The sequence below is a fragment of the Indicator indicator genome, chromosome 26, assembly GCF_027791375.1.
Source record: "Indicator indicator isolate 239-I01 chromosome 26, UM_Iind_1.1, whole genome shotgun sequence".
Lineage (NCBI taxonomy): Eukaryota > Metazoa > Chordata > Aves > Piciformes > Indicatoridae > Indicator > Indicator indicator.
The window spans coordinates 9,925,953-9,951,394 of record NC_072035.1 but is presented as its reverse complement, the minus strand read 5'-3'; the positions used below and the strand labels follow the sequence as shown (position 1 = coordinate 9,951,394).

The 25,442-nt window shown below is 45.1% G+C and overlaps 2 protein-coding genes across 2 annotated transcripts in view; one reads left to right on the top strand and one right to left on the bottom strand.

The window, feature by feature from the left end:
- The window catches only part of PTPN11 (protein tyrosine phosphatase non-receptor type 11), a 29,045-nt gene extending 16,467 nt beyond the window's left edge, over positions 1-12,578 (bottom strand). Inside the window, exons 1-6 of the mRNA XM_054392922.1 lie at positions 12,327-12,578; positions 7,748-7,878; positions 6,412-6,606; positions 5,057-5,249; positions 3,637-3,753; positions 3,051-3,164 (exon numbers count right to left, since the gene is read on the bottom strand). Coding sequence (XP_054248897.1) covers positions 3,051-3,164; positions 3,637-3,753; positions 5,057-5,249; positions 6,412-6,606; positions 7,748-7,878; positions 12,327-12,578 — 1,002 coding nt within the window. The remainder of the gene's footprint in view (positions 1-3,050; positions 3,165-3,636; positions 3,754-5,056; positions 5,250-6,411; positions 6,607-7,747; positions 7,879-12,326) is intronic.
- An 884-nt stretch (positions 12,579-13,462) lies between these two features.
- On the top strand, positions 13,463-18,114 carry RPL6 (ribosomal protein L6). The gene is made up of 7 exons (XM_054392724.1): positions 13,463-13,477; positions 14,214-14,450; positions 14,533-14,631; positions 14,873-15,016; positions 16,157-16,205; positions 16,596-16,780; positions 17,901-18,114. Exons 2-7 carry the CDS (start codon positions 14,214-14,216, stop codon positions 18,051-18,053), a joined length of 867 nt encoding a protein of 288 aa, XP_054248699.1. The 5' UTR covers positions 13,463-13,477; the 3' UTR covers positions 18,054-18,114.
- The last annotated feature ends 7,328 nt before the right edge of the window (positions 18,115-25,442 follow it).

The following is a 25,442-nucleotide window of genomic DNA, read 5'->3' as shown; positions in this document are numbered from 1 at the left end:
CTAGCACAGAGCACCTTCCTGTAACATTAACACTTTGGAGTCTTGGTCAAATAAAACACCAAGCACAAGAACCAAAAGCTAAACTTTGCTAGAAGGTTTAAGAACGAAACAAGTAAGTGTGTAGAAACCAGAGCTTCCAGCATCTTCACTTCATACAGTTAATTATTACTGCTTTGAGCATCCCTGAGGAGAGATCCATGAGCAGCAGCTCCTTCTAACAAGCCCATTACGAGATGTACACAATGCAACAATAAATCTGAAACGCTGTCCTCAATTTCACTACCCCTCCAGGCACTAAGCTCACCAAAGTGCCATTTTTCAGCAGCAAAAACATTACAAGGACTGTCAACATTTCTGTCTAGCAGCTGACAGGACAAGAGGTACATTCTTAACTATGCCTGAAGACAAGTAATTTATAACCACCATCTGGCCTGCCAAATCATAAACAGCACAGGAGGAGATCCATGGACAACCTGCAGTTTGCCCCCCTCCCCACTGCCACTACAGCTGACAGCTAAGAGCTCACTTGAGCTGAGTCAAAAGGCCTGACACTAAACCTGCTTGGAAATTGCTTCATTTCCAAAACCTGAGTGGGCACAAGTAAGGTGTAGAGCTGACCCCACTAACAACAGTGAAGGAGAAAGAAGTGGACTGTCTCACAGGTAAAATCTTCCATTTTATACTTTACTTATTCTGTAAGACTTCCTTAGGAAAGCCATAAGACAGGAAAACTCTTTGCTTCTAAGCACCTTTTGGTAAATCCATTACAAGACTGATTTATTCAACAAAGACCAGAGGTCAGAAGTGTCAAAAGTGTCAAGTAATAGAATCATAGAATCACAGACCCATTTGGGTTGGAAGGGACCTTTGAAGCTCATCTAGTCCAACCTCCCCCATTCAGCAGGGACATCTGCAATTAGAGCAGGTTGCTCAGAGCCCCAAACAATCTGACCTGGAATGGTTTTAGGGATGGGGCATCTACCACCTCTCTGAGCATCCTGGACCAGTGTCTCCCCATCACAGTTCTGTTATATTCTGACAAATCAACCATCCATTCCTAAACACACCACAGGAAAGTGCTTCCCTGAACTAAAAAACAAACAAACATTAATTCTAGTCCCATAAGAGAAGATAGCAGGGTGTGCTTTTTTCTGAGTAAGAGTAAGGTATGCTCAGAGTCTCCAGGGAAGCCAAAAGACACTTTCTACTCGGCCAACTAGCAAATACATGCTCAGGCTAAACTCCAGGGTGATCACAGACACAACCTACATTCAAACACTGGTTTACCACCAGAAGTCACAAGCAATAGGTGTGAACTGTTCCCCAGGGATCCACCACTCCATTGTTAGTGTAAAACAAAGTCCTAAGTCCTCAGTACTGACCAGAGTAGCCTCTGTTGGCTTGCTCTGCTCTCCAGGTGGGGTTCTGACCATCTGGCAGTCCTGAGTCAAGGACTGTCCCCTCATACCAAGCACAGGGGAAGAGAGAAGAAAAAGCTTGATCTTCATTTTATTGATTTCCTCACTACCCTGAGCTCACCTTCTTATATCCCATCCACATTCCTAGTCAAGTGTCACCCCTTTGGCAAGTCTTGTTTTTCTCCTCCTGACAATAACCTCAAGGCAGACATGGGTCTGATTAAAACAAAGAGTTTCTTCAAGAACAGTTGCTTTGCAAATCCATCACTATTCATGAAGTTTCTCAGAAGAGCATTACACAGCCCAAAGCAGCCTCTCTGTCAAAGACCAGGACTTTCCAGTTCCCTGTTGCCATCTGCTGGTGGAGTTCCAGACTTCACTGTTGTTTCTTTTTTTTAACCTGTGTGTGGTATAAACCAGCCCAGTATATTTAGGATCTTTTTATGCTTTTGGTTGTGGCCATCATGTGCATGCAGCTGTTAAGTGACTCCAATTGTCAAACAAGGGTTAGGACCCAGGCTGGACTCAAGGAGTTTGGAATGTGTTAGTTAATGCTCATACTTCATTTGCCCTACATGAGAAATCACCAGTTCCAGCTGTATTTTCTCCAAGCAGCTCCCTGAAAACATGAGGACTTCAAAGAAGAGGAGAGCTGGGCCAGCACAGCTAAGTTATGCACACAAGAGGTGCACAGATAAGACATGGGAAAGGCAATGTGACTTTCTGGGAGCAAAATGGAATTCTAGCTGCAGGCATAGTGAAACACCCAAAGAAACAAACAACAAAAATTCTCCAGGAGTCCAAGGAATACACATAATCAATGCTGCTTCATCACACAGCTTGCTACCACTTCATAACAGTTTTAAGATCCTTCAGAATTGGCTAGCAAAAAGCCACAAGCTCAAGGGCAGGAACTTATATTGACTGAAAAATCCCTCTAAAGCTTGCTTAAAGCAATGGCACCCAACCTCCCAAACACACCAGAGTACAAAATGAAACATCCCCTGCACTAAGACATGCACAGAAACCATGGTGCAATTCATTTGCACATGTGACATAGCCCAACTTCACGACACCACTGCTGTACTGAAAACTCTGGTCAGCAAGAGTAACATAGGCTGGGAATTAATCCTTTACCTCCAGAAACATTAATCCAGCACCTCCAGAAACATTAATCCAGCACCTCCAGAAACATTAATCCAGCACCTCCAGAAACATTAATCCAGCACCTCCAGAAACATTAATCCAGCACCTCCAGAAACATTAATCCAGCTACAGACCTCTTCTTTCCCCCATGAAGAAAAGGGACACAGGAATGAACCTGCCCTGGTGGGCCAGACAGCTGCAGGTGAAGCTCCCTCATGATGGGGAGGATATTGAAGGAGGGATTGTGTTAGGTAGTGAATGAACAGTCCTGAAGAACATAATTAGGTCTCAGAATCAGAAAAAAGGCAAATATTTCAATCATTTTACTAGCAAGGATGGATAGAACATGCTCTACCAGATACAGGAGATGGGAGCAAGAAGAGGGATCTGCAGTGATTGAGGGAAAGAAGAGAAAATATCAGGAAGGCAGCAATAAACCTAACTTTTTAGGGGTTCATATTTAGCACCATAACACTTGGAATGTACCTCAAATTCTTCCCAGAAGCCCTGCTTGACTTTATCTGTAGTCTCTGCCAGCTTGCTTAGCTCTCGAACCCTGCTTTCAATCTCTGCAGCATTAATCCGGGTGGTGTTCAGAGGCTGAAAGAGACACAAACATGAAACAGGTAAAACAGAAGAGAGCTGTGACAAGAGAGAAAACACATATCCCCTGCACTAAGTATATTTTATACAGGCAATTTTAGGATCCAGGCAGCTATTTGGACTTCAAAATGTTGTCATTCATGCATTGAAGGCCAGTGAGGGTAGAGAAGTCTCACAGTTGTTCTTCAGTAGAGTAAGTTGTCTCATTTCTGCACTAGTCCTGCAATTCCTATGGGCTACGATGAAACCAAGAGAAGTCCTGCATCAGAGACAAGAGTCTACCCTTCCTAGGCATACAAGTTGTTCCTGTTTAAATGACCAACTTTTGTCATCCTTTTTCACAAAGTTTAATTCCTCATTTTTGCATTAGGAAAGGAAACAAAACAAATGTTTCAGGGAACAGAAGGAAAAGGCTGCAGTGCAACAAGAAGTTTAACAAAGTTTAGTGTTGTCTTCTTCATTCACTCACCTGCTTGAGCTGCAATACTGTGCCCAATGTTTCTACCATGGGGTTCTTCTTGTAATGCTCCACAAGATCTGTCAGAGAGTCAAATTTCTCCCCTCCACCGACATCATACTTTAGATCCTTGAAAGACAGAGGTTGATCAAAATAAAGGCACTTCACAGGATGAGGTCCACCCTAATGTCATCTTTAGGCTATGCAGCATAGGAGAACTTCTCTTTAAAACCAAATAAAGAAGCATCTAGTATCACAGAATGTCAGGCTGGAAGGGACCTCATCTGGTCCAACCTCAGTAAAATCCTTCTGCTGAGAGATGGTAGAGCCTTAATAAAAAGGAACACACATACACACCACGGACATTGCACTTTTTGCCAGCTAACCCCAAATCATTTTATCTGCCTTTTCAAAACAGCTGATTCCTTCTGAGCTGAGGTTCAGCCAGCTCAAGCAAGTGACCTGATCTTCAGGATTAGAAATCCAGGATATGAACTGATTTCCAAATTAAATTCCTACAAGAGCATCGTTGGGTCCTGAAAGGCTGTTACTGAGTGGCACCCTCCCATCTTAAGGAAGCAGTGCTGAGGTATCTTCCTTAATGTCATCAATGCTACTAGTAATTAAGTGTAAATCAAACAGGTTTTTTTAGAATACTCTGGTAGTTTAGTTTGACAGTCTTGGTAGGTCGTTTCTACCTCCAAACCTGTTACTTTGTTTTTTTAAACAATAAATTGTTGCAATGGCTTTTAGGATACCAGAAGAAAATGACAAAATCTGTCATTTTTTACTTTTAAAGAGGAAGGCACAGGCACATATAAAAATATCAAAAGATCTTTTATATCAAAGATCTCAAAGGACGTAATTTAATAATACTCGAGTAGAACTACCCTATATTAATTGAAGCTTTAGATGTAAGTGTTCCTCGGATTCAACACTAGAAACTTCCACAGAATGTTGATCATCCATCAACTGCAACATTATAAACTGACAAGAGAAATAGATCTAGCCAGAGAGATCTTTATTTGTCCAATTACCCCTATTTTTATGTAATTTATCCAGAAGACTGCAACTCACTTAAGAAGATTCATGAACATGAAAGGCTCCATCAGCAGAGGATTTCAGAGAGACTTCTGATGCAATCAGAAGCAAATCTATTAGAAGGTACTTGACAGCACAGTATAATATGATGTGATTCAGTCAGGCAAGCAGCCACCAAAAAAACAAACCACCAACCCAAAAAACAACACACTAATAGAATTTTGTTGCTACCAAATTAGTCAGTGTGATCAAAAAGATGACCTACAGCACATACAAGACCATGGGGAAAGGGAGATGTAGACAGCTCTGTAGGGAAATGTAAGATGGCCCTTCCTGGAAGAATAAACCCCATGGAAGTAGCTCTGTTAAAGAAGCTTGTGCTTCATCATACCTGGCAGTGAATCATGACATGTGTCACTTTAGATTTCCCATCATTACTCTCTCCTTTATCATCTCCTGTCCGGACAGAAAGAACAAAGTCCCCAGGGTGGCTTTGACTCTCACGCACAAGAAAGCTTCCATGTTTTCCTTTTTCTGTTAATAGTTTTTCAGCTTCCCTTCCAGAGAGATGCCCATGAAACCACCTTTAAATAAAGTAAGATATAGACAGGTACCCTACTTGTCATTCCAGCCATGGCTGAATCTGCTTGTCATAAATATTTATCATAAAAGTAAAACGTTTCTACTAAATTATAGACTGAGCAGCAGTGGCCAGGTCCGCAGAAAGCCTCAGCTTATACAAATAAATAATGAAATGAAGCCTTGGAAGTGTACGTGTGCAGCCACACGGCTGATTACAGACCCACTTCAAAGCAAGCACTTCCACAAGCAGGGAAATTTGCATTTCATGCGAGCTTCAAATGAAGCTTTGATTTGGATCTTTTACAACAATCCGAATGGATTCCCTGGTGTCCAGCAAACACGAGATTACACTGCAATCTTTTCTTCAGTCCAGGCATTTCTTCCTTTATTTACTTCACATGATGGACTTTCCTGATAGAGCTGCAGGAACTCACCATCTTTGAGACCTTACCTTGCCTCCCCTTACTGGGAAGTGGGCAGAATAATCACATCAGCCTCACTTCCTCAAGAAATATGGCTTAAGGGGCAATAATCCTTCCTACTATGTTAAATACAAGCCATTCTGAACAGTGAGAGAACTTGCTTTAGTATTTTTCCTTGTTTTTTTTTTTTTTCCACTTCTAGAAATAAACTGATACCTTCTGGCCTCAGAAGTTTGCTCCTGACTTGAAAACACTTCAAATATGTCAAGTCTAAAGTCTGAGATTCTCCTTATTAGCCACTTTTCTCAAAACAGGAGTTTGAGCAATGTGAGAATTTGTAAGCCATTCATTTCCTTCCCACTACTGGAAATATCATACAAAAGCTATTCCCAGAAACATACTTGTGAATTCCTTGTGGTGGTAACAGCTTCAGGAAGCTTTGGGAGAACTTCTATAATAAATTCTCCCAGTAAAAATACAGGGAATTCTGCTCTCTTTTTAGTATTGTTTGTCAGCATTCTTCCTGCTGTAATAAACAGGTGGAGAAGCTTAGACTGCTTTAGCTTCAGTCATGTTTAGTCTACTCTGCAAGTAACCTCACTGAAATCAGTGGGACCACTTCCAGAACTAAACAGTGGCCACCCTTTCCTCAACTGGAAGCTGCCTGTTGTGTTAACAGGGATAAACATGCATTTAATTAAGAAGTCATGGATACTGAGGTTTTCACCACCATCTCTCTAACCTTTCAGATGTAGGATCAGCACAGTTCAGTGGGTATTTCAGCTCTATGACATCTCCATTCTTTTCCTTGAGCTGCCCATGATGTTCCATATAATACTGGACTAATTCAGCCAACGTAGCAAACTTCTCCCCTCCATAGAGGTCATAGTAGTCTCCTGTGTTCTGGATCTTGATGTGGGTGACAGCTCCAGTTCGTCTAATATTTGAAACAAAGGGGGGAAAAAAACCAAAACCCACATAAGTCAGCTGATTTCTAATCAATCACTGCTCTATTTAGTGTTCTGTTATCCAAGCTGGAGAAATCCATACATCATTTGCATCACCTCCCAACTGAAATACTGCAGAAGAGCTAAGCTAGTGCTCCTCTGAGGTGTGCTACAGCCACATCTCAGTGGCTTGCAAGAAGGGGAAATGGCTGTCCAACAGTCAAAAGAATAGGGAAAAAAAAACCCAAACATTAATTCTGTACTGAAGGGATCCCTGAAGCCATTACAAGCTCTGTGGCCTCACAATCTCCAAGAGCAATCCCTCAGACCTCAAAGAATTGCACACAAAGCACCAAGAGTGGAGGGGTGAAAAGAATTCAGCATTCTCAAGACACCCATCAGAGCTTATTTGCTTCTTTCCCCAGAATTTCACACTTAACTCCTAAGATGTCTCCTTCAGTAAACAGCTGCCTTTACCTGATACAAGTCATTTGCTCCCAGTCTCTGGTATTAATGAGGAACAGCTCTCCAAGAGTCTCTCCTCCTGCTCAATCCAAGCAGCACTATTCTTATCACCAATCCCACTTTTCCTTTTTCCTTCAACTATTTCCTCTCACCATCCTTTCCCCATCCCTACCACTGCAGAGTGCCAGGGGACAAGTGTTACAAAAGGCCTATTTTGGAAGCTGAAATAGCACTGCAGTTGCCCTTAAAAACTTGCTGACTTTTCCTGTAAGAAGAGAGTCTGGAGAGCATTTCCTTGCACGTGCCTTATCAGTAAATCCTATCATCTCTGCTGCTTTCAGATGATTATCAGATAAGTTTCTTTAAAGGGCTAAAAGTAATGCTGTTATGAACTTACTTCTGCTTCCCCTTAACGTTTCTGTGTCTCTACAGAATCAGAATTCACTCTGCTCCAAACTATAGTTTCCCCAAGTGGCATAAAAGTATTTGAGAACCTCTTTGGGGAAAACAGCAGAGAAAGAAGACAAAAAAGTGAACAAAAGACTACAAAGTGATCTGTGCATTCTTTCAACTCTTGTAAGTAGTTCACTTACAACACCTTCCTCACAGCACAGCATCAAAGACTCTCACCAGGCTGGGGGCAAAGACAGAGCCATTTAAACTTACCTAACAGAGAGGGTGAAGTCTCCTGGGTTACTTTTGCTGGGCCGTGCCAAAAAGCTGCCATCTACTCCTCTTGTTAACAGCAGGTTTTCTGCTTCCACTCCAGTAATATTTGGATGAAACCATCTATAAGAAGTTAAAAAAAAAAAAAACAACAAAGAGTGTTAATAAATAAACAGAAGATCTTGTGGTTTGAAAAATTAACTTACATGATAAGACTAAACAGAACAATCTAAGAGCTTCCAGATCAGAAAGCACTGATTTTTCATCCTAAATTAATAAGAATATCTCAGTAAAAAGCATAAATTATTAATTTCCTATTGTATTGCAGTCCTATGTATTGGCAAGAGATGTCTTTTAAGTACATACTCAACTGCTTGGATTAGAATTATATCAAAGGTAAACACAGACTACAAGTCACACATTTTCCTTCCTCCAGGAAGACACAACACACAAAACAACCCAAAGACAATTAGAAAAGACACTTAAAAACAAACCAACACTTGACAATATTTTAAAGATTAAAAAAATTAACAAAACCTCATGCTTGAGGGCACACAGGCTGACCACCAGCGGATAGAGATCAAGAAAGAACCTCACTCGTGGGCAACCTATTCAGTTGCCCACTCTTCTTCCACCTTCCTCAAGAGATGTGGCGCTAGGTATTGCCAGATTCAACAGCACTGCTCTGGCTCCCAGCTACCGTGGCAATTTCCCTGGTCTGAGAAGATCCCACTTAAATACAACCACGATGGAATCTCATATTGATATCCACCACCCACAAACACCCTTCCAAAGGGTGCCCTGCCAAAGGAGAGCTGTATATGGGCTGCAGCTAAAAGGCTCAGTGTCCCCACCTATGGCACTGAGAGGCATATTCTTAGCCACCCAGCTCCACATCTGCGTTTTCTCTTATCGATAATGGAGGATTTTTGTTGCACTGTTGCAGTACTAAACTATATCTGTGTGTTCTGGATGAAAGAAGTTTGTAATGAGGCATGATTTTAGACAGTAAACTTCAAAAACCCCCAACAGCCAGGGACAGAGATGTGAACAGAGCAACTAAGAACTGGTTTAGTGGCTTTGTCAGGCTTGTATTCGGCAATTAAAAGATTGTCTTTGTTTTTCAGGGCTGCCATAAAACGGACACTATGCAGGGTACAAGTGAAACTGCACATCCAGATCTGTGGAAAGAACACAGGCTGCTCCTCTTTGTACACCAGGTTCTCAGCTTCTCCAAAGCAAAGCAAAATATGAAGGCAAAAGACCCTGTAATCAATCTCATTACAGGTATGAGTGCTATATCTAAACCAAAATTGAATCACATTTCAGATCGTTCCTGACACAGTCAGCATTTCATGCTAAATTGCTAGAACAGCAAAATATGCAAGTGCATGGCTAAATTTAGGGTTATTACTTCAATTGTTTCAGCAATTTTTTCTGTACTGAAAAGTTCACAGACTCACACAGAATGGTGTGGAAGGGACCTCTAGAGATCATCCAGTCCAGCTCCCCTGCTCAAGCAGAGGCACCCACAGCAGCATGCCCAGGATGACAATGGCCAGGAGGGTTTGGAATCTCTCCAGAGAAGGAGACTCCACAACCTCTCTGGGCAGCCTGCTCCAGGGCTCCAGCACCCTCACACCTAAGTTTCTCCTCCTGTTGAGGTGGCACTTTCTGGTTTTATTTCTGACCTCTGACCCTTGTCCTGTCCCTGGGCACCACTGAAAACAGTCTGGCCCCATCCTCTTGCCCCCCACAGGTCCTACAGCTCTTGCTGAGCACTGAGAACTCCTCTCAGGCTGCTCTTCTCCAAGCTAAACAGCTCCAGGTATCTGAGCCTTTGGTCTTCATAGAGATGCTCCTACCAAGGTCTTACCCAGCCAGTTCTCTTCAGGCTCAGATTCTCACAGAAACATTCTACAGAGTTTTCAAGATTCTAGAATTCCCAAAATTTAGCAAGACATTCAAATGGGTATTGGGAGTACTCATGTACCAATTCCATTTCAGAAATACAGGACTCTTCTTGGTAATCTCATTTTTGTTGTCATTCTACTTAAGCATATTCTGCTTGCACCAAGAACATCTAGTGTATGCTATGACAGCTTTAACTGAACAACAACAAAAATCAAACCTCTGCAGCACAGGTCATGAAAAATATATGTTAAAAATACTTTCAACTTATTACAGCAAATGGGAATGAATTAATAAATAATGCTACATTTATCTAATGACTACTCAAAGGTCAAGATAATTCTGGTTTGATGCAGTTAGAAGGAAGTGCACAAACATTAGTACCTGGGATGAACTGAAACTTAAATAATGTTTTAGAACATGACAGGTTGGTCTGCAGAAGCTGACACCATATCTACCACACTCCCAGCCCTAATATTTTACTTTATTTAGGAGAAAACAGAAACAAACAAACAAACATAAAAAAACCACCACAAGGACAAAAAGACACCCTGAACAGTTTATAAGCTTTTAAAACATGCAGAGGATTCAAGGGACACTTTGGCAAGCTTTGAGTTTATATTAAAAAATGTATTAAACATATAAAGGAGAAATTATTTGAGTCAGTCCTACAGATTTACTAAGTAGTGATATTCCATAAGCTGTAATTAACATAGTATTTTCTGGATCTTAACCCAAGCCCTATTACATCTCAAATAACTGTACATGGGTTGTTACACAGAGTAAAACAACAGAAAAATTATAATTTAATGAACAGAAGGGATCACAAATAACTTGTGCTTAGAGGTTAAAAAGATGAAAGGTTGTTTAAAACAAAAACCTCCCCCCACATATCCACTCTCCTGCTGAGGATGGCGAAAAGTAACTGTAGCAAAAGCAAAAAGCAAAGCCACATCTGGAAGACCTAGGAGAGTTTGTTGCACTTTATGTAACTTTCATTCTACTGATAACTGGTTCTCCTGCTCCCTCATCTTTGTATTTTTGGCTTTGAGTAGGAAGATGCATTTGTCAGGCACCCCAAATAGAAAAATGGGGGTGTTAGTGATCTCTGCTCAGCGGTTCCGGCCCGGTGATGGAGGTGGCTTCATTTGAAGTGCTGCCATCACATGCGTGCTTCTGAACCGTGGTGGGTTCATCCCTTCCAAAACCAGCCAAGGGGATGCAGACACAGCCACCGGTAACACAACCCTTGGAAAGGACTTTCTCCTGCACTTCCTTTTATAGGGATGGAATGTGGTTTAGACCTTTTCCTGCTTTCCTTCTCCAACCTCTTCTGGGAGCAGGTGCAGAGTCTGTCCCAAGCAAAGGGCATTACAGCCAATAAATACAGTCAGGAAAGCTACACACGCACACCTCAACCCACACTCTAATTAAGCTGGATGTCCTCACTATGCAGGGCATATTCCTCACAGAACTTCTGATTTAGGGGTTCATCAGCAGATTACTCCAAGTCCCTTCTCAGTTTACAGCAAGATGATAATGTTGGCAAAAAAGTAACCAGTGAAGTGGAGGGGGGAGACTCTTGCAAAATTCAGGAGATACCAGCTAAGCAAGAAACCTTTTGATGAAAAACACAGGTGAAGAAATATGGCCTTGCTAAAATCCTCTCTTTGACAGCATTGAGCATAACAGATCAGCTAAAACTGTGTTTTCTAAGTCATCCACTGCCAGCATATTTCTCTCTTACCAAACTGAAGAGAGAAAAGAAGTAATCAATACATTTTTCCATGCTGCTATTGAGCTTTTCTAATCACCTTTTCAAGAGCAGGAGAAATTAAATCAGTTCTGAGTCTCAGCTGTCACAACCATAGCACTCAGGAAGGCAGTGATTGGTAGTCTAATTATTTCTATTTATAGGCTCATCAGTTTATATTTCTCATCTTTTCTCAGTCTCCCACACAAGTTACAATTTAAAGTTCTGAGCAGAATAAAAGGATTTACTCCTGACAGCGAGGAAGTTCACAAGTGTTTCCAAAAGGTAACTTCTGTACAGTGTGTGAGCAGGGATATTCAGAAACTCCAACATACACTAGAGATCCTCCACACCTTTCAGGAGAGCCACAAATCCAAATCCAGCTGTAAATGGCCACAGACTCAAAACCAACCCAACTAAGTGTCACCATCCTAAGCAGAACATGAAATGAAGAAGTTATGCTTTAAGAGATATTACTTAGAGATGTATCAGAGTTTAGAATAGGTATGTTAGTTAAAAATATAACCATCTTTTTTTCCTTTTTAGGGCAGTAATTCCTCTTAAAACTGTCATTTACCTTATCCTCTCAGCCAGAAAATGGAATCATAAGACAAACATCAAAATAACGTTAAAAGGACAATGAGAAACTACTACGAAGAAGAGATTCAACTGTTGATCATCCTGATTTTGCAACACCACAAGGTTTTGTAATTAGAACGATGCTACTAATAAAAGGAGAGCCCAGGACAGGTCAGCTTACAAACGCTCATTTCGGAGTTGCCTCATGGTTTGGTTTCAGTAAGGTCACCAGTGCTGGACCACCGACAACAACACGGCCTTCCCCGACCTCGGATTCTGGACTGAGTGGGCTGGCACGGGGATAAAATTCACCCCTCAACTCCAGATCAAACGCACATGCGGGCGCGGGGAGACTCTCCCCGAAGCCAGTGTTACTGGGGCAGCTCTGGACACTGAACGTGGTCGCTGGAACCTAAAACCATCCAGACCCCCGCAACGACCCCGCGGAGGGAACCCCCCCGCCGTGCTGCACCGGTTGGGCGAGGGTCTGCTCGCCGAGGAAGGAGAGGCGATACCAACAGAGTGAGCCAGGCCCCGAGTCAAGCCGAGGCGGCAGTCGCAGCCCCACAGCGCCAAAAGGGAGCACATCCCGCCCCAGGAACGGGAGGAGAGTGGGGTAGGGACGAGGCTGCAGGCAGCGAGGTGGGGGCTACCCTTGCGCCACAGCCGTGGGGCACGGGAGGCCCTGCCCGTCTAGCGCGGCCGCAGAGAGAAGGCCGAGTTCAGCGGCCCCGCCAAGAGCGGGTGCTAAGGAGCCCGGGCCCTGCACGCCTTGGAGACAGGCGGCCCCCTGCCCGGCCCCCCCGCAATAGTCCCCCGCCGAGCTCGGCGCCGTTCGCTCCCGTCTCACCTCCGCGATGTCATTTTCCCCCGTGGCGCTGGTGGGTGGCGGTGCGCCCGGCCGCCCCCCTCGACGGCCGCCTCTCACATGGAGGGGTCCCCCCGCACGGGCCGCGGCCTATGGGCGCCCTGAAGGGAGCGTGAACAACAGCAGCCTCAGGCCCCAGAGGCGCACGGAGCGCGGCGCGGCCCGCCCTGCGTCACCCACCCGAGCGTCATCCGGCTGCGACGCTGCCCCACCCCCGCCGCAACCGGGAGCATGGGGGAGGTGGTTTGTCAGGGTGGGGAACGCAGGGACACACTCTAGGAGCGGTCCCCGGTAATACCGGCTATGGAAATAGCGGAGCCTCATCTCGCAAAGCCGAGTACGGAGTCTTACCTCGGCTGTGCCCCGGGTTGGAGAAAGGGATAGGATCGTGAGGCCCGCTGCCGGGGCCGCCAATCATGGCAAAGCCCCCGCGGAGGTGGGCCACAGGTGCCTGGTGCTCTGTCCCTTACCCCGGGTGACCTGGGACTGATAGGGCGTGCACTGGCGCCTCCTGGACTACAAATCCCAGCGTGCCTTGCGGCCGGCGTGATGGCGTCATACGCGGAGCTCTCTTTAGGCCACCAGTACCCGGATGTAAGTCCCTTTCCTTCACCGGAAGGTAAGAATGGCGGATCGGCGATGTGCAGGGCTCGGATACGGCAAGCGTCATCCGCTGCCATCTGCCCTGGGATGGCTGCACTGGACTCATGAGCCTGGCCCGGAACCCTTAGGGAGGCGGTAGTGAGGGCCGAAGACCGATCTGGGCGTAGGGGATGGAGCGAGAAGTGCAGCCATCACCGAACAGGCCAGGCCGCGGCTGGTGGCGGAGGCCGCGCTGGGCCGTGACTGATGGGGTCGGAGCCTCCCGGAGCAAGTCAGAGATTACAGGGGCGCGCTGGCGGCCAGCAGGGGGGCGGGAGCAGAACGCGTCTTGAGCCGGACTGGGGACCCCTGCAGGGCTGAGCGGTGGTAACCCGGCCATGGCCGGCATAGCCCCGCGATATGTCAGGGCCCGGCAACTCCAGCGCGGCTGGAGCACCGGGCGGCTGTGCTTTCCCACGGGGTCGGAGGGGTGGACTGCGGCCTCGGCGAGTGCTTTGGTTTTTGGATGAGGATTTGAATGCGTTCCGTGAGCTTGTACTTGAGGAGTTAGCGTGGAAGTAGCGTGAAAGAGGTGGGTGTGCAGCAAACTAAATGCCTTCTGGCTCTACAGTGTCTCCATAAGCAACAATCAAAGAGGTGACTGAAGAGTATTAGAAGGGCGTAAGAAGTCAAATTCCAGTTGTTTCTGCAACTTGGAGGCTCCTCCATGTCTTGTAGTTAAGTTACAATTCCTGTTTTGTTTGGCTCTGCAGATGGCAGGTGAGAAGAAGACAATGGAGAAGGCACCGGCTAAGAAGAAGCCGGCTGAGAAGAAGCCAGGTGAGCAGAAAGCAAGCCAGAAGGGAGCAGGCGAGAAGAAGAAGAAAGTGAAGAAGTATCATTGCAGCCGTAACCCTGTCCTGGCCCGTGGCATTGGGAGATATTCCCGGTCAGCCATGTATGTCAGGAAAGCTCTCTACAAGCGCAAGTACACTGCTCCAGAAACAAAGGTAGGGTGATAAGTACTCTGTTTAAATACTTATGTTGCTTGTGGAGGCTTTCATTTGAAACATCACTTTTTATTGCATACAGATAGAAAAGAAGAAGAAGGAGAAGCCACGGGCTACCATCACCAAGCCAGTGGGTGGAGACAAGAATGGAGGCAGTCGAGTGGTTAAAATCCGCAAGATGGTAAGAGAAGGTCTAAGGCTATTAGGTTTGATTTTGGACCCATTGATACACCTCTTACCTGGTGTGATGTAGCAGCTGCAGTCTACCCTGTGCTTCACTGGTCTGCTGGCAGCTGTCTCCTTGAGATATGGACCTGGTGCTTGTCATTAGGGGATGGTTAGTGGGTGGCAGTGGGTTTTCCTGTGCTCTCTGTATTGCTTCGGAACTCAGGGCGGTTCAACATTTGCTTCTGTCTTTCTAGCCCAGGTACTACCCCACTGAAGACGTTCCTCGCAAGCTTTTGAGTCACGGCAAAAAGCCCTTTTGCCAGCACAAGAGGAGGCTGCGGGCCTCTATTACTCCAGGGACTGTTCTGATCCTTCTGACTGGTCGTCACAGAGGCAAGGTAATAGTTGGGGACTTTTCAGGTGGCTTTATAGCCTTTCTATGCTGGAATGATCACAACACAGCAGATAAGCACAAATTTATGTGCTGATTTTGCAGGACTCTGCTCACCCAGGAGATGTGAATCCACAGATCTCCTTTTCTGTGGATCCTGTGTAGGAGCTTTTCTCTTGTCCTTTAATTTTCTACACAAAGTTGGAGGTTGAACAAGCCAGGCCAGTTGCTTGGACAAAATAGAGCCTTGCACTGCAAAATGTCAGAGCTGTTGCCTGTTGGTGTTGCAGTGAGGACAGAACTTCACCTTAGAGTAGCTTTTGCACAGGAAGAAGGACATTTTCATTCTTAATTGAATTATCAGAATTACTATTTTCATATTTAGATGTGTTCATCTTAATGGTGTTTACTGACATATCTTAACTGACATCTGTTATTTGCTTGAATTATTCAATGTCATGTTGACCAGAAAGAATAAAATGCAGCTGAGGTTTGGCTCTGTTCATGTGATAGGTTGTGGTGCCCTTCTGGGTTTTATCCAGTTCCTGCCATTATCTCCTACAAAGAGTTTTGGTGACATGAAAGCTTTCCCCCATCTGCAAAACAGGCAGAGGCTTTGCTCAGCCTCAAATGGTGAAGCCCACAGAGGTTTGGTGTAGATGAGGTAACTGTCAAAGCTGTACTCTGGTGAAGTCTCCGCAGCTTGGCTTGTGTGGTGGCTACTTGTCAAGTCATACAGTGGTGCCCGTTCCTGGGTGCTTGGTTGATGCTTACATCAGCAACACAGGTTAAGGGTGGGCACCGTCCTGGTTCAGTACAGTATTGCAGAGTGCTGGCACTTTTTACAAGGGCTTGTAGCAATAGGACAAGGGGTAATGGCTTTGAGCTGAAAGAGAAGAGATTTAGACTGGAGATTAGGAAGAAATTCTTGACAGTGAGGGTGGGGAGACACTGGAAGAGGTTGTCCAGGGAGGTTGTGGGTGACCCCTCCCTAAAAGCATTCAAGGCCAGATTGGATGAGGCCTTGAGCAACCTGGTCTGGTGGAAGGTGTCCCTGCCCATAGGGGTTGAAACTAGATGATGTTAAAGGTCCATTCCAACCCAAAGCATTCTGTGATGACTAATGTCACATCTCTTCTCTTTTCAGCGTGTTGTCTTCTTGAAGCAGCTTGAAACTGGCCTTTTGCTTGTTACAGGTAAAATACTTGTACAGAAGCATGATGCTTTTGTTGTTTTGGTGGATTTTGTAGACATGGGGGGTTTGGGGGTGTGTTTTAAGTTGGAGTTTGTCTTGGGGGTCAGTAGTGCTGCAGGTATGCACATGGATGGTTTGGTGCAATGTGTGTCCTGTAACTATGTGGAACCACGAAAGGGATATAATTAAGCTTCAGTATCTAAGTCCCTGGAAGAGATCCAGAAGCACGTTTTAGCTTTTCTAGAGGCTGTGGGCAGGGCATTATGGATTGTTTGGATTTTGGCTGTCAGCATCTCTGAAGGAACAGGTCATCTGACAGACTACAAAAACTCAACTCAAAAGCAGTGCTTGTTGCCAAGAGAGCTGACTTCATTCCCTCTTCTGCCTTTAGGACCCTTGGTTATCAATCGTGTCCCTCTGCGTAGGGCCCATCAGAAATTTGTTATTGCCACATCCACAAAGGTTGATATCTCAGGAGTGAAAATTCCCAAGCATCTCACTGACACCTACTTCAAGAAGAAGAGGTTGCGTAAGCCCAAGCACCAGGAAGGCGAGATCTTTGACACGGAGAAAGAGGTAAGGAGCAGGACTGCTCAACCTGTGTGAGTGTCCATGGTGCTTCAAAAAAAAAAAAAGCCAGACTGGAGAGGAGTGAACAAATGGACAGTTCAATCCTGTGAGGGGATGCCATTGAACTGAATTAATTCAGCAGCATTGTGATGAACACCATTTGAATTGGGGGATTCTTTACTGCTACCTTAGTAGAACCTGGTGCACAAGAAGTTCACAGTGAGCCAAAAACATGCACTCGTAGCCCAGAAGGCAAATGGTCTCCTGGGGTGCATGGAGTGTGACCAATAGGTCAAGGGAGGTTCTCTGTCCTCTCTGCTCTGCCTTACTGAGGCCACATCTTGAGTATTTGGTCCAGTTCTAGGTTCCCTAGTTCAAGAGAGACAGGGAACTACTGGACAGCATCCAGCAGAGGCTATAAAGATGCTGGGGTGACTGGAGAATCTCTGTGAGGAGAGACCTGGGAGTGTCTGGCCTGCAGAAGAGCAGCCTGAGTGCGGATCTTTTCATTGCTCAGCAATGGAGCAAAAGGACCTGTGGGGGGCAAGAAGATGAGGCCAGACTCTTCTCAGTGGTGTGCAGTGACAGGACAAGGGGCAGTGGGCACAAACTGGAACCCAGGAGATTATATCTGAACAGGACGAGAAACTTCTTTGCTGTGAGGGTGCTGGAGCCCTGGAGCAGGCTGCCAAGAGAGGTGGTAGAGTCTCCTTTGGAAGGGTTTCAAACCCTCCTGGCCATTGTGATCCTGGGCAAGCTGCTGTGGGTGCCTGTGCTTGAGCAGTGGAGTTGAACTGGATGATCTCCAAAGGTCTCTTCCTACTCCCACCATGCTGGGACTTTGGGATTATTCCACTTACTTTTTTTTTTTTCCTCTGATGAAGAGACCTTTACTGTTTTGCTACTGCAAACAGCATGCTGCTGGCTGGAATACCTGTGACAAAAGCCAAACAGTGGCTTCTGTTCTGCCACCTCTGGTCTCCTGCCACCTTTCCTGTATTTAGACTAAATGGAGAAAAGCTTTCTTGAAAATGACAGAAGCTGGGGCTTGCCCTGAATTTTCTTCTCTCCACAGAAGTGTCTGAAGTCACTGGAGGATTTTAATACCATTCTTTGTACTTTCTAGAAATACGAGATAACAGAGCAGCGCAAGGCAGACCAGAAGACTGTGGATTCACAGGTCCTGGCACAAATCAAGAAGGTGCCTCAGCTCCGTGGCTACCTGCGTTCTACATTCAGTCTCTCAAATGGAGTTTACCCTCACAAATTGGTGTTCTAACTCTTCTGAAAGCACCACATTAAATCTGAAGGGCAAAAAGCAAGGATTCCTGGTGTTTTCATTACAGTACGTAAGGGAATGTGTTGAACAAACCTTGTGTGTTACTTAAAGGCTAGGGTTGGATGAGACAATCTCTAAAGGTCCCTTTTCCAACCCAAACTGTTCTTTGATAGGGGACCTGCTGGTGGCATGAAATTCTGAGGCATTGCATGTAGATGACTGGAATTTTGAGTGGACAAGGTTTTGGGGTGAAGGCTTCATTTGGTTGGGCCGTTCGGGGATTGTTTAGGTTTTGGCTTTGTTTTTTTTTATAACCAGAAACAAATGAGCACTTGAATTTGAGCTTTCTTAACCAGGATTGAGTTGGGAGGAGAAAAAACAAACAAGTTTCTCTTTTGGTAAAAGAGGATGTGTGTTCTGGATTCACTGCTTATAGGACACATCCAGAGTAATTGCCTTCACTACACAAAGGGCATTGAGGTGCTCGAGTGGGTCCAGAGAAAGGCAACAGAGCTGGTGAAGGGCCTGGAGAACAGGTCTGATGAGGAGCAGTGGGGTTGTTCAGCCTGGAGAAAAGGAGGCTGAGGGGTTCTCAACAACTTTTGGCTCTCTACAGCTCCCTCAAAAGAGGCTGGAGCCAGGTGGGAGTTGGTCTCTTCTGCCAAGGAGAATAAATGATAGGAAGAGGAAACAGCCTCAATTGGCACCAGAGAAGCTTTAGCTTGGATATTAGGAGATACTTGTTCACTGAAAGGATTCTCAACCACAGGAACAGGCTCTTCAGGGGAAGGTGTTTGAATCCTCATTCCTGCAGGGGATTAAAAGAGGCAAAAGATGTGCTGAGAGACATGGTTTAGCCTGAGACTTGGTAAAGTTAGGTAATGGTGGATTCTTAAAGGTCTTTTCCAACCAGAATGATTCTATAATTCTAAACGTCCGGCGTGATGCTGGCAATTTGCCCCCTTGCTGTGCTGAAACCAATGCTTCAGGTACCTTTTGTGAGGAAGCAAGTCTCGGCAACAACTCCCTGTTAGGCACCTCATTAGCATTTTAAAACATCTCATTAGCTTTGAGATGGTTTTCCTGATGATGAACTTTGATGCATGGATCACCACATAAAACTGAGCAAAGAGCAACTTTGTAGATGGTTTCAGGAACTACACTTTCCATTTTGAAGGAAGTTCAGAGTTTTTCAGGCTAACATCATCCCTGGAAACAACAGAACTTGGGAGCATCAGTCCCTTCCCGAATCTTGTACTTTTCCCCTGTTTTTTGTTTATCCATGTGGAATGTAACACTTTTAGTCAGGAAGAAACCCACCTGCTTGGATCAGAAAGCAAAAATGTGATTCTAAATTCTGTAGGCTCAGAAACGAGTTAAGGAGAAGCTGTTTCTGTGCAAGGCAAATATTTTCTGATCCTGGGAGATTTCCAGATTCTCAATGTTTTTTCCTGTCTCAGAAACTGGCAGAAAGCAAGTTGAGAGTCCCGTCTGTTTTCTTTCTTTGGTGAGGTCAGTTAGCAGATAATCTGGAAGACTTGGGTAGCAATAGCTCTGCTCTTACAAAAGCTGAGGATGTCCATATTAACAAACCTGGCACACTCCAGCTCTTTCTTAGCCAGAGTTGGGCAGGAAACAAGGCTTACGTAACTGCACCATCTGTCTAACCATTAATTCTTAGCTGAAAGAAGCCAAGGGGGTCAAACTTGAGAAGCAGAGATTTCATCAAATTCATACAAGCCTCATGAAAAGGGACTAGAAAAGGGAGTGAGAAACCCTCACTGCGGTGCAAACCATGTCACATACAAGCCACTTTCACTGGGAAGAAGGAACTGGGCCTCAGATGCTCCAGAGGCAATGAAAAACTCAAACTCCTGCAGAATATCTAGTGGATTCAGAATACTTTGGTGGATTCTCTCATGGAGCATGGTCACCTCTAGCTGATGCTGGAGCATGGAATTATGTAGCCCTGGTTGCTCTTCCACCATCTTGCTCTTGCTAATTAACATGTTAAATCTGAGTGTGCTTCAGCAGAGGGAGCCCATGAGCAAGCTGTGTCCAGTGTAGAACCGGCTGGGTGCAGGCCTGGCATCAGCTAGACTCTGAACCTGCGGTGTTCCTGGAAGATGTTCCTCCTTTTTCAGTGTCATCAGAACATCTGTGAGGAGTTGTTACTTCTGCTGTATGTGGTTTGGTGGGTGATGGGTATAGTCAGACGTTTCTTAACATCTGAGGTATACTGCTGTGGTAGAACTGATATGTTTGCACAAATCAGCTCTGAAAGAGATGTTGCACACATCTCACTGCTGCTAATAAGTTTACTGACACTGTTTGTATAATATGTTTACAAAGCTCACAAAAGTAAAAACTGGGTGTGGGAACACTTAACCATGGAGTCATGGAATGGTTTGGGTTGGAAAGGACTTTAAAGCTCATCTAGTTCCCACCCCCCTGCAATATGCAGGGATATCTCCCACTGGACCAGGTTGCTCAAGACCCTGACCAACCTGGTCTTGAACACTTCCGTGGGACACCAAAATGGGAAAAGCCCAAAACCAATAAGCAGACATTTAGCTGAAACAGTTTGTAGCAGCACATAGTGTCACAGATACTGGATGATCTCCAGAGGTCCCTTCCAAGCCCTACCACATAGGGATTCTGTGGCATGTTCTGTAATTGCTGATTTTTCTGGCACTCGGTGGTGCAGCAGAAGACACAAGGTGATACCTGCAACCATTCACCTTGTTTACTGAAAGGGGAGGCTCTGTCTCCCAGTGTGCTGGCAGGAAGTGATGTGGTAATAGAGTTCAATTGTCTTAATAAGCCATATATGAAGGAAAGATCTCATGTGCTACCATCACCTCCCTTGCCCCAGCCCTGTCACCTGGCTGGCTGGAGATTAATAACAGAACCCTGCAAGGTATGGAGAGAAAGGGAGGAAGGAAGGAGTATTTTCATGGTAGTTTAGTTCCCTGAATTGAGTCATGGTAGGACCAGATGAATGCAGCTGTTGGCACAAAAGGTCATGGGACCAGTCCTGCTCTTCTTTAGGAAGAAATTCTCTAGTGAGGGTGGTGAGGCTCTGGAACAGGTTGCCCAGGGAGGGTGTGTATAGGGCTTTGAGCAACCTGGTCTAGTGGAAGGTCTCCCTGCCCATAGCAGAGTGGTTGGAACTAAATGATCTTTACAGCCCCTTCCAACTCAAACCATTCTATAGTTCTGGAGGCACTAGTTGTCAAGTCAGGTTTCAATACCAAATCATGTCTTCATAGCACCAAGCAGCTACTCAAGCTCTGCTGCAGAAAATGGAGAGGCAAATTCCTCCTCTTTTGTAGCACAAGGTGGACAGCTGTGATCCATCTCTCTCCTAACCTCTCAAATATTTTCCTGAGTTCTGTGAAATCTGGCATTTATCTGAAATGCTCTGGGGTGGGGGGATGGAAAAGAGGCCAGAGAAGGACTGTACAGATGGGCCAACCCAGAAACAAAGTGAGTATTCAGGAGGGGGTTTCAATCTAGATAATGCTGTTCACTACCTGGAAAAGACTTCCAGCACATAAAGAGCTTTTGTCTGCATTCTGGCTGTCCTGCAGCTTTTTTTCATTGGGAGCCTGTAAACAGTTCTGCAGCCCTGGCTCGCTGAGTCACCGCTTTGCACCCAGCAGCCCCCACAGAAGAAGCCAGAGACATCCAAAGCCTCAGCCACCCAATCAAAAGTGCTGGAGATGAGCAGCTCCAAAAATAGTGGCAGGCTCAACCACAGCAGCGCTTCATTAGCATCAAATGTTCTCTTTGCTTCAGCTGCCTAATAAAGTGATGTGTAATTACAATACAGGATCTTTGGGAGAGGCAGGAGAGGGCTGTCAGCTTTCTGGGGGAATTGGTGATAAGATGCAGTGTGCTGTTATCTTTTTACCTGCCTCTGAAATCATGGAATGGTTTTGGTTGGAAAAGACCTTTAAGATAGGACTCTATAGTCAAACCATTCTCTAACTCTACCAAATCTGGTGCTAAACCATGTCCAACACCACTTCTCTGCATCTTTCAAGCCCCTCCAGGGATGGGGATTTAACCACCTCCTTGAGGAGCCTGTATTCATTTCAGTGAAGAAGTTTCTTCTAATGTCCAACCTAAACTTCCCCTGGTGCACCTTGAGGCCACTTCCTCTCATCCTAAATCATTTCCACATAATCATATGGGAACAGCATTAGGAGCTCCTGCTCCTCTTCTGCTTCAGAGACAGCATCTGAAGTTCCCAGTGACTTGTGTGGGAATGTAAGGATGCAAGAAAAGAGGAACTATTTACCTGTTAATTTGATTTATCCTGTTCCTCTGCATTACAGTCTGCACTAAGCACTTGACAGCTCATTGTTTAAGCAATTAGAGCAATTAAATACATATTTTTATAAGGACCTCATAATAATTCTCACTATTTTTTTTTCTTATTGTTCAGGAAACCACTAATTGAGCAGAGCCAGTCCTACTGGCTGTGGCCAGCATTGGCACTGAGTCACACGGAAGGGTTGGTCTGTGATGGTGACATGTGGAATCTGACATGCTTGCCAATGACCACCCATGGTATTTCTTGTTTGGTTGCTTTTTCATTGTTTGTTGTTTTGGGGTGTTTTTTTAGATGAAGCCAGAGTTGAACCTTCTGGCAGATGAAGAGCCAAAACCCATTTTTGTCAGCTGACTGCTTTTTTTGACTCGTTTATTCTGGTTTGGGGTTTTGGGGGGGGGGGGTTGTTTGTGTTTTTTTTTCCTCATTGATTCAGTGTTGATCTTTCACAGTGGAAATGGCTTTACATGATAGATTGCACACACAGCCAGCAAATTCTGTGACCTGACCATGGTTCACACCATACCAGATGTCAGTATTTATAGGTAGTAATAATGACAAGGAGAGAAGAAGCACTGTAGTCAAAATATTCCTTCAGATTAAAGACATTCCTTTTCTGTTTTGTTGGGGTTTTTTGTTTGTTTGTTTTGTGTTGTTGTTGTTGTTGTTTTGGTTTGGTTTTGTTTTTTTGTTTTTTTACTTAGCTCTATTGATTTTCTGTGTGAACCTGAGGAATTAACTCAATTTCTGTGAGCTCAGTGTTCCTAATACCTGCAGAACAGCAGCAGTGCTTTCTTACTCAGGGTCTCAAGAAGCACTTTAAACTTCTGCAGATGTACAATTTATGACTCTGCTCTGAAGTACCTAAAAGAATAAAAATCTGTGCTTGAAGGAGCTTGATTCATTATTCTGATTCTCTCTTACTATATCATAGACTTGTGTAATGGTTTGGGTTGGAAGGGACTCTTAGAGCTCATCCAGTCCAACCCCCTGCACTCAGCAGGATCATTTGCAACTAGAGCAGGTTGCTCAGAGCTCAGACCAACCTGATCTGCAATGGTTCCAGGAATGGGGCATCTCCCACTTCTCTGGGCAACCTGGGACAGGTTTTCACCACCCTCAATGTCAAATATTTCTTCCGTCTCTCCAGTCTCATTTTCCTTCTTTTAGTTTAAACCATCACCCCTTGACCTGTTGTAACAGGCCCCGCTCAAAAGTCTGTCCCCAGCTTCCTGATTGGTGCCTTGAAGCACTGAAAGGCCACCAGAAGGTCTCTCTGGAGCCTTCTCTTCTCCAGGCTGAACAACCCCAACTCTCTCAGCCTGGCCTCACAGCAAAGAGGTTCCAGCCCTCCTTGAATCATTGCTGTGGCCTCTGGTGTGCTGAGGACTCCAAAGCTAACCCCAGCACTGCAAGTGGGGTTTCAGTAGAGCAGAGGGACAGAATCCCCTCACTCAACCTGCTGCCCATGCTGCGGGGGATCAGGCCAGGACAGGGTTGGCTCTGTGAGTGCACAGTGCCAGCTCATACCCAGCTTTTCACCCACCAGCACCCCCAAGTCCTTCTCCACAGGCTGCTCTCCAGCCCTTCATCCCAGTCTGTGTTGATACCAAGGGTTTCCCTGATCCAGGTGCAAGGACCTTGCCTTTGGCCTTGTTGAACCTCACGAGGTTTACACAGGCCCCTACTCCATCTTGTCCTGGTCCCTCTGGATGGATCCCATCCTTAGGCACATCAGCTGCACCACTCAGCTTGGTGTTATCTGCAAACTTGCACATGATGCTACTATATCATTAATGAAGATATTAAACAGCATCAATCCCAGCACAGGCTTCTGAGGGACACCCCAACATTTAGTACAATAAAAACACTGTGTGGTGCTGAAGACAGGCAGCATGAGGAGTAAAGTTTTCATATTCCTCTTTATCAGTTGTAATGTAATTTTATTTGCACAACTAAAAGATTTTGTCTCTGGTGACACTCTGGCTTTCTGCATTTTGCCCAATTAGCAGTTACCAGCACTTTGCCTGTGGAATTTTTTTAATGTTAATAATAAACAACTTCTTCTACCTCACATCTATTGGCCTCATGATACCCAGCAGGGGTAAAAACTGCCATTATAACACCAAGAAACTGCCCACAAAAACAAAATTCAATCCATTGGAGTGAGTCAGTGGGATGCAGAGAACCACACCAAGCAGCATTAAGAAAGGCTTTAAACCTCATGAAGAAAACAGGAGACTAAAGCAGAGCCAATTACATCTTCCTCTACTTCATCTCTGTTCTCAGTCCTGCTTGACCTAGAGGGTTTCCACTCACTTTGCAGACACACTTACAATGCACTTGCTTTTAAAATTAAGGCTTTCAGGTATCACCATCCATCAGACCATGGTATCCTGGTGTTCCAAATGCCCATTTTCACAGAATCACAGATTGGTAGGGATTGGAAGGGACCTTGAAGATCACCCAGTCCAACCCCACTGCCAAGGGAGGGTCACTTACAGAAGGTCACACAGGAACATGTACAGGCAGGTTTGGAATGTCTGTGGAGATGGAGACTCCACCACCTCTCTGGGCAGCCTGCTCCAGGGCTATGTCACCCTTAAAGTTAAGAACTTCCTTCTTGTGTTTAGATGGAACTTCTTATGTTCCAGTTTGTGCCCATTATCCCTTGTCCCGTCACTGGGCACCACTGAAAAAAGCCTGGTGCCATCCTCCTGACACCCACCCTTAAAGTATTGATCAGAATTGATGAGACACCCCCCCAAGTCTTCTCTTTTCCAGACTTAAATCCCAAATTCTCTCAGCCTTTCCTCACAAGAGAGATGGTCCAGTCCCCTCAGCATCATTGTAGCCCTTTGCTGTACCCTCTTCAGCAAGTCCCTGAGGACACAAGGATATAAAATACTAAGATAAAATGTACAAAAACAGTCCTAGGCAGCAAGTTTGTGTCCTTGATTCTCAAGAATTGTTTAAGATAGAGGTTGATATAAGTTTAACTGGGAAGCAGTGGAAGAAACATACTATTGTAACAGGTCCTAATGCACCTT

Coding starts and splice junctions, on each gene's coding strand:
- RPL6 (XM_054392724.1), top strand. CDS start 14,214: ATGGCAGGTGAGAAGAAGACAATGGAGAAGGCACCGGCTAAGAAGAAG. Junction 14,451..14,532: donor ACACTGCTCCAGAAACAAAG/GTAGGGTGATAA, acceptor TATTGCATACAG/ATAGAAAAGAAGAAGAAGGA. Junction 14,632..14,872: donor TGGTTAAAATCCGCAAGATG/GTAAGAGAAGGT, acceptor CTGTCTTTCTAG/CCCAGGTACTACCCCACTGA.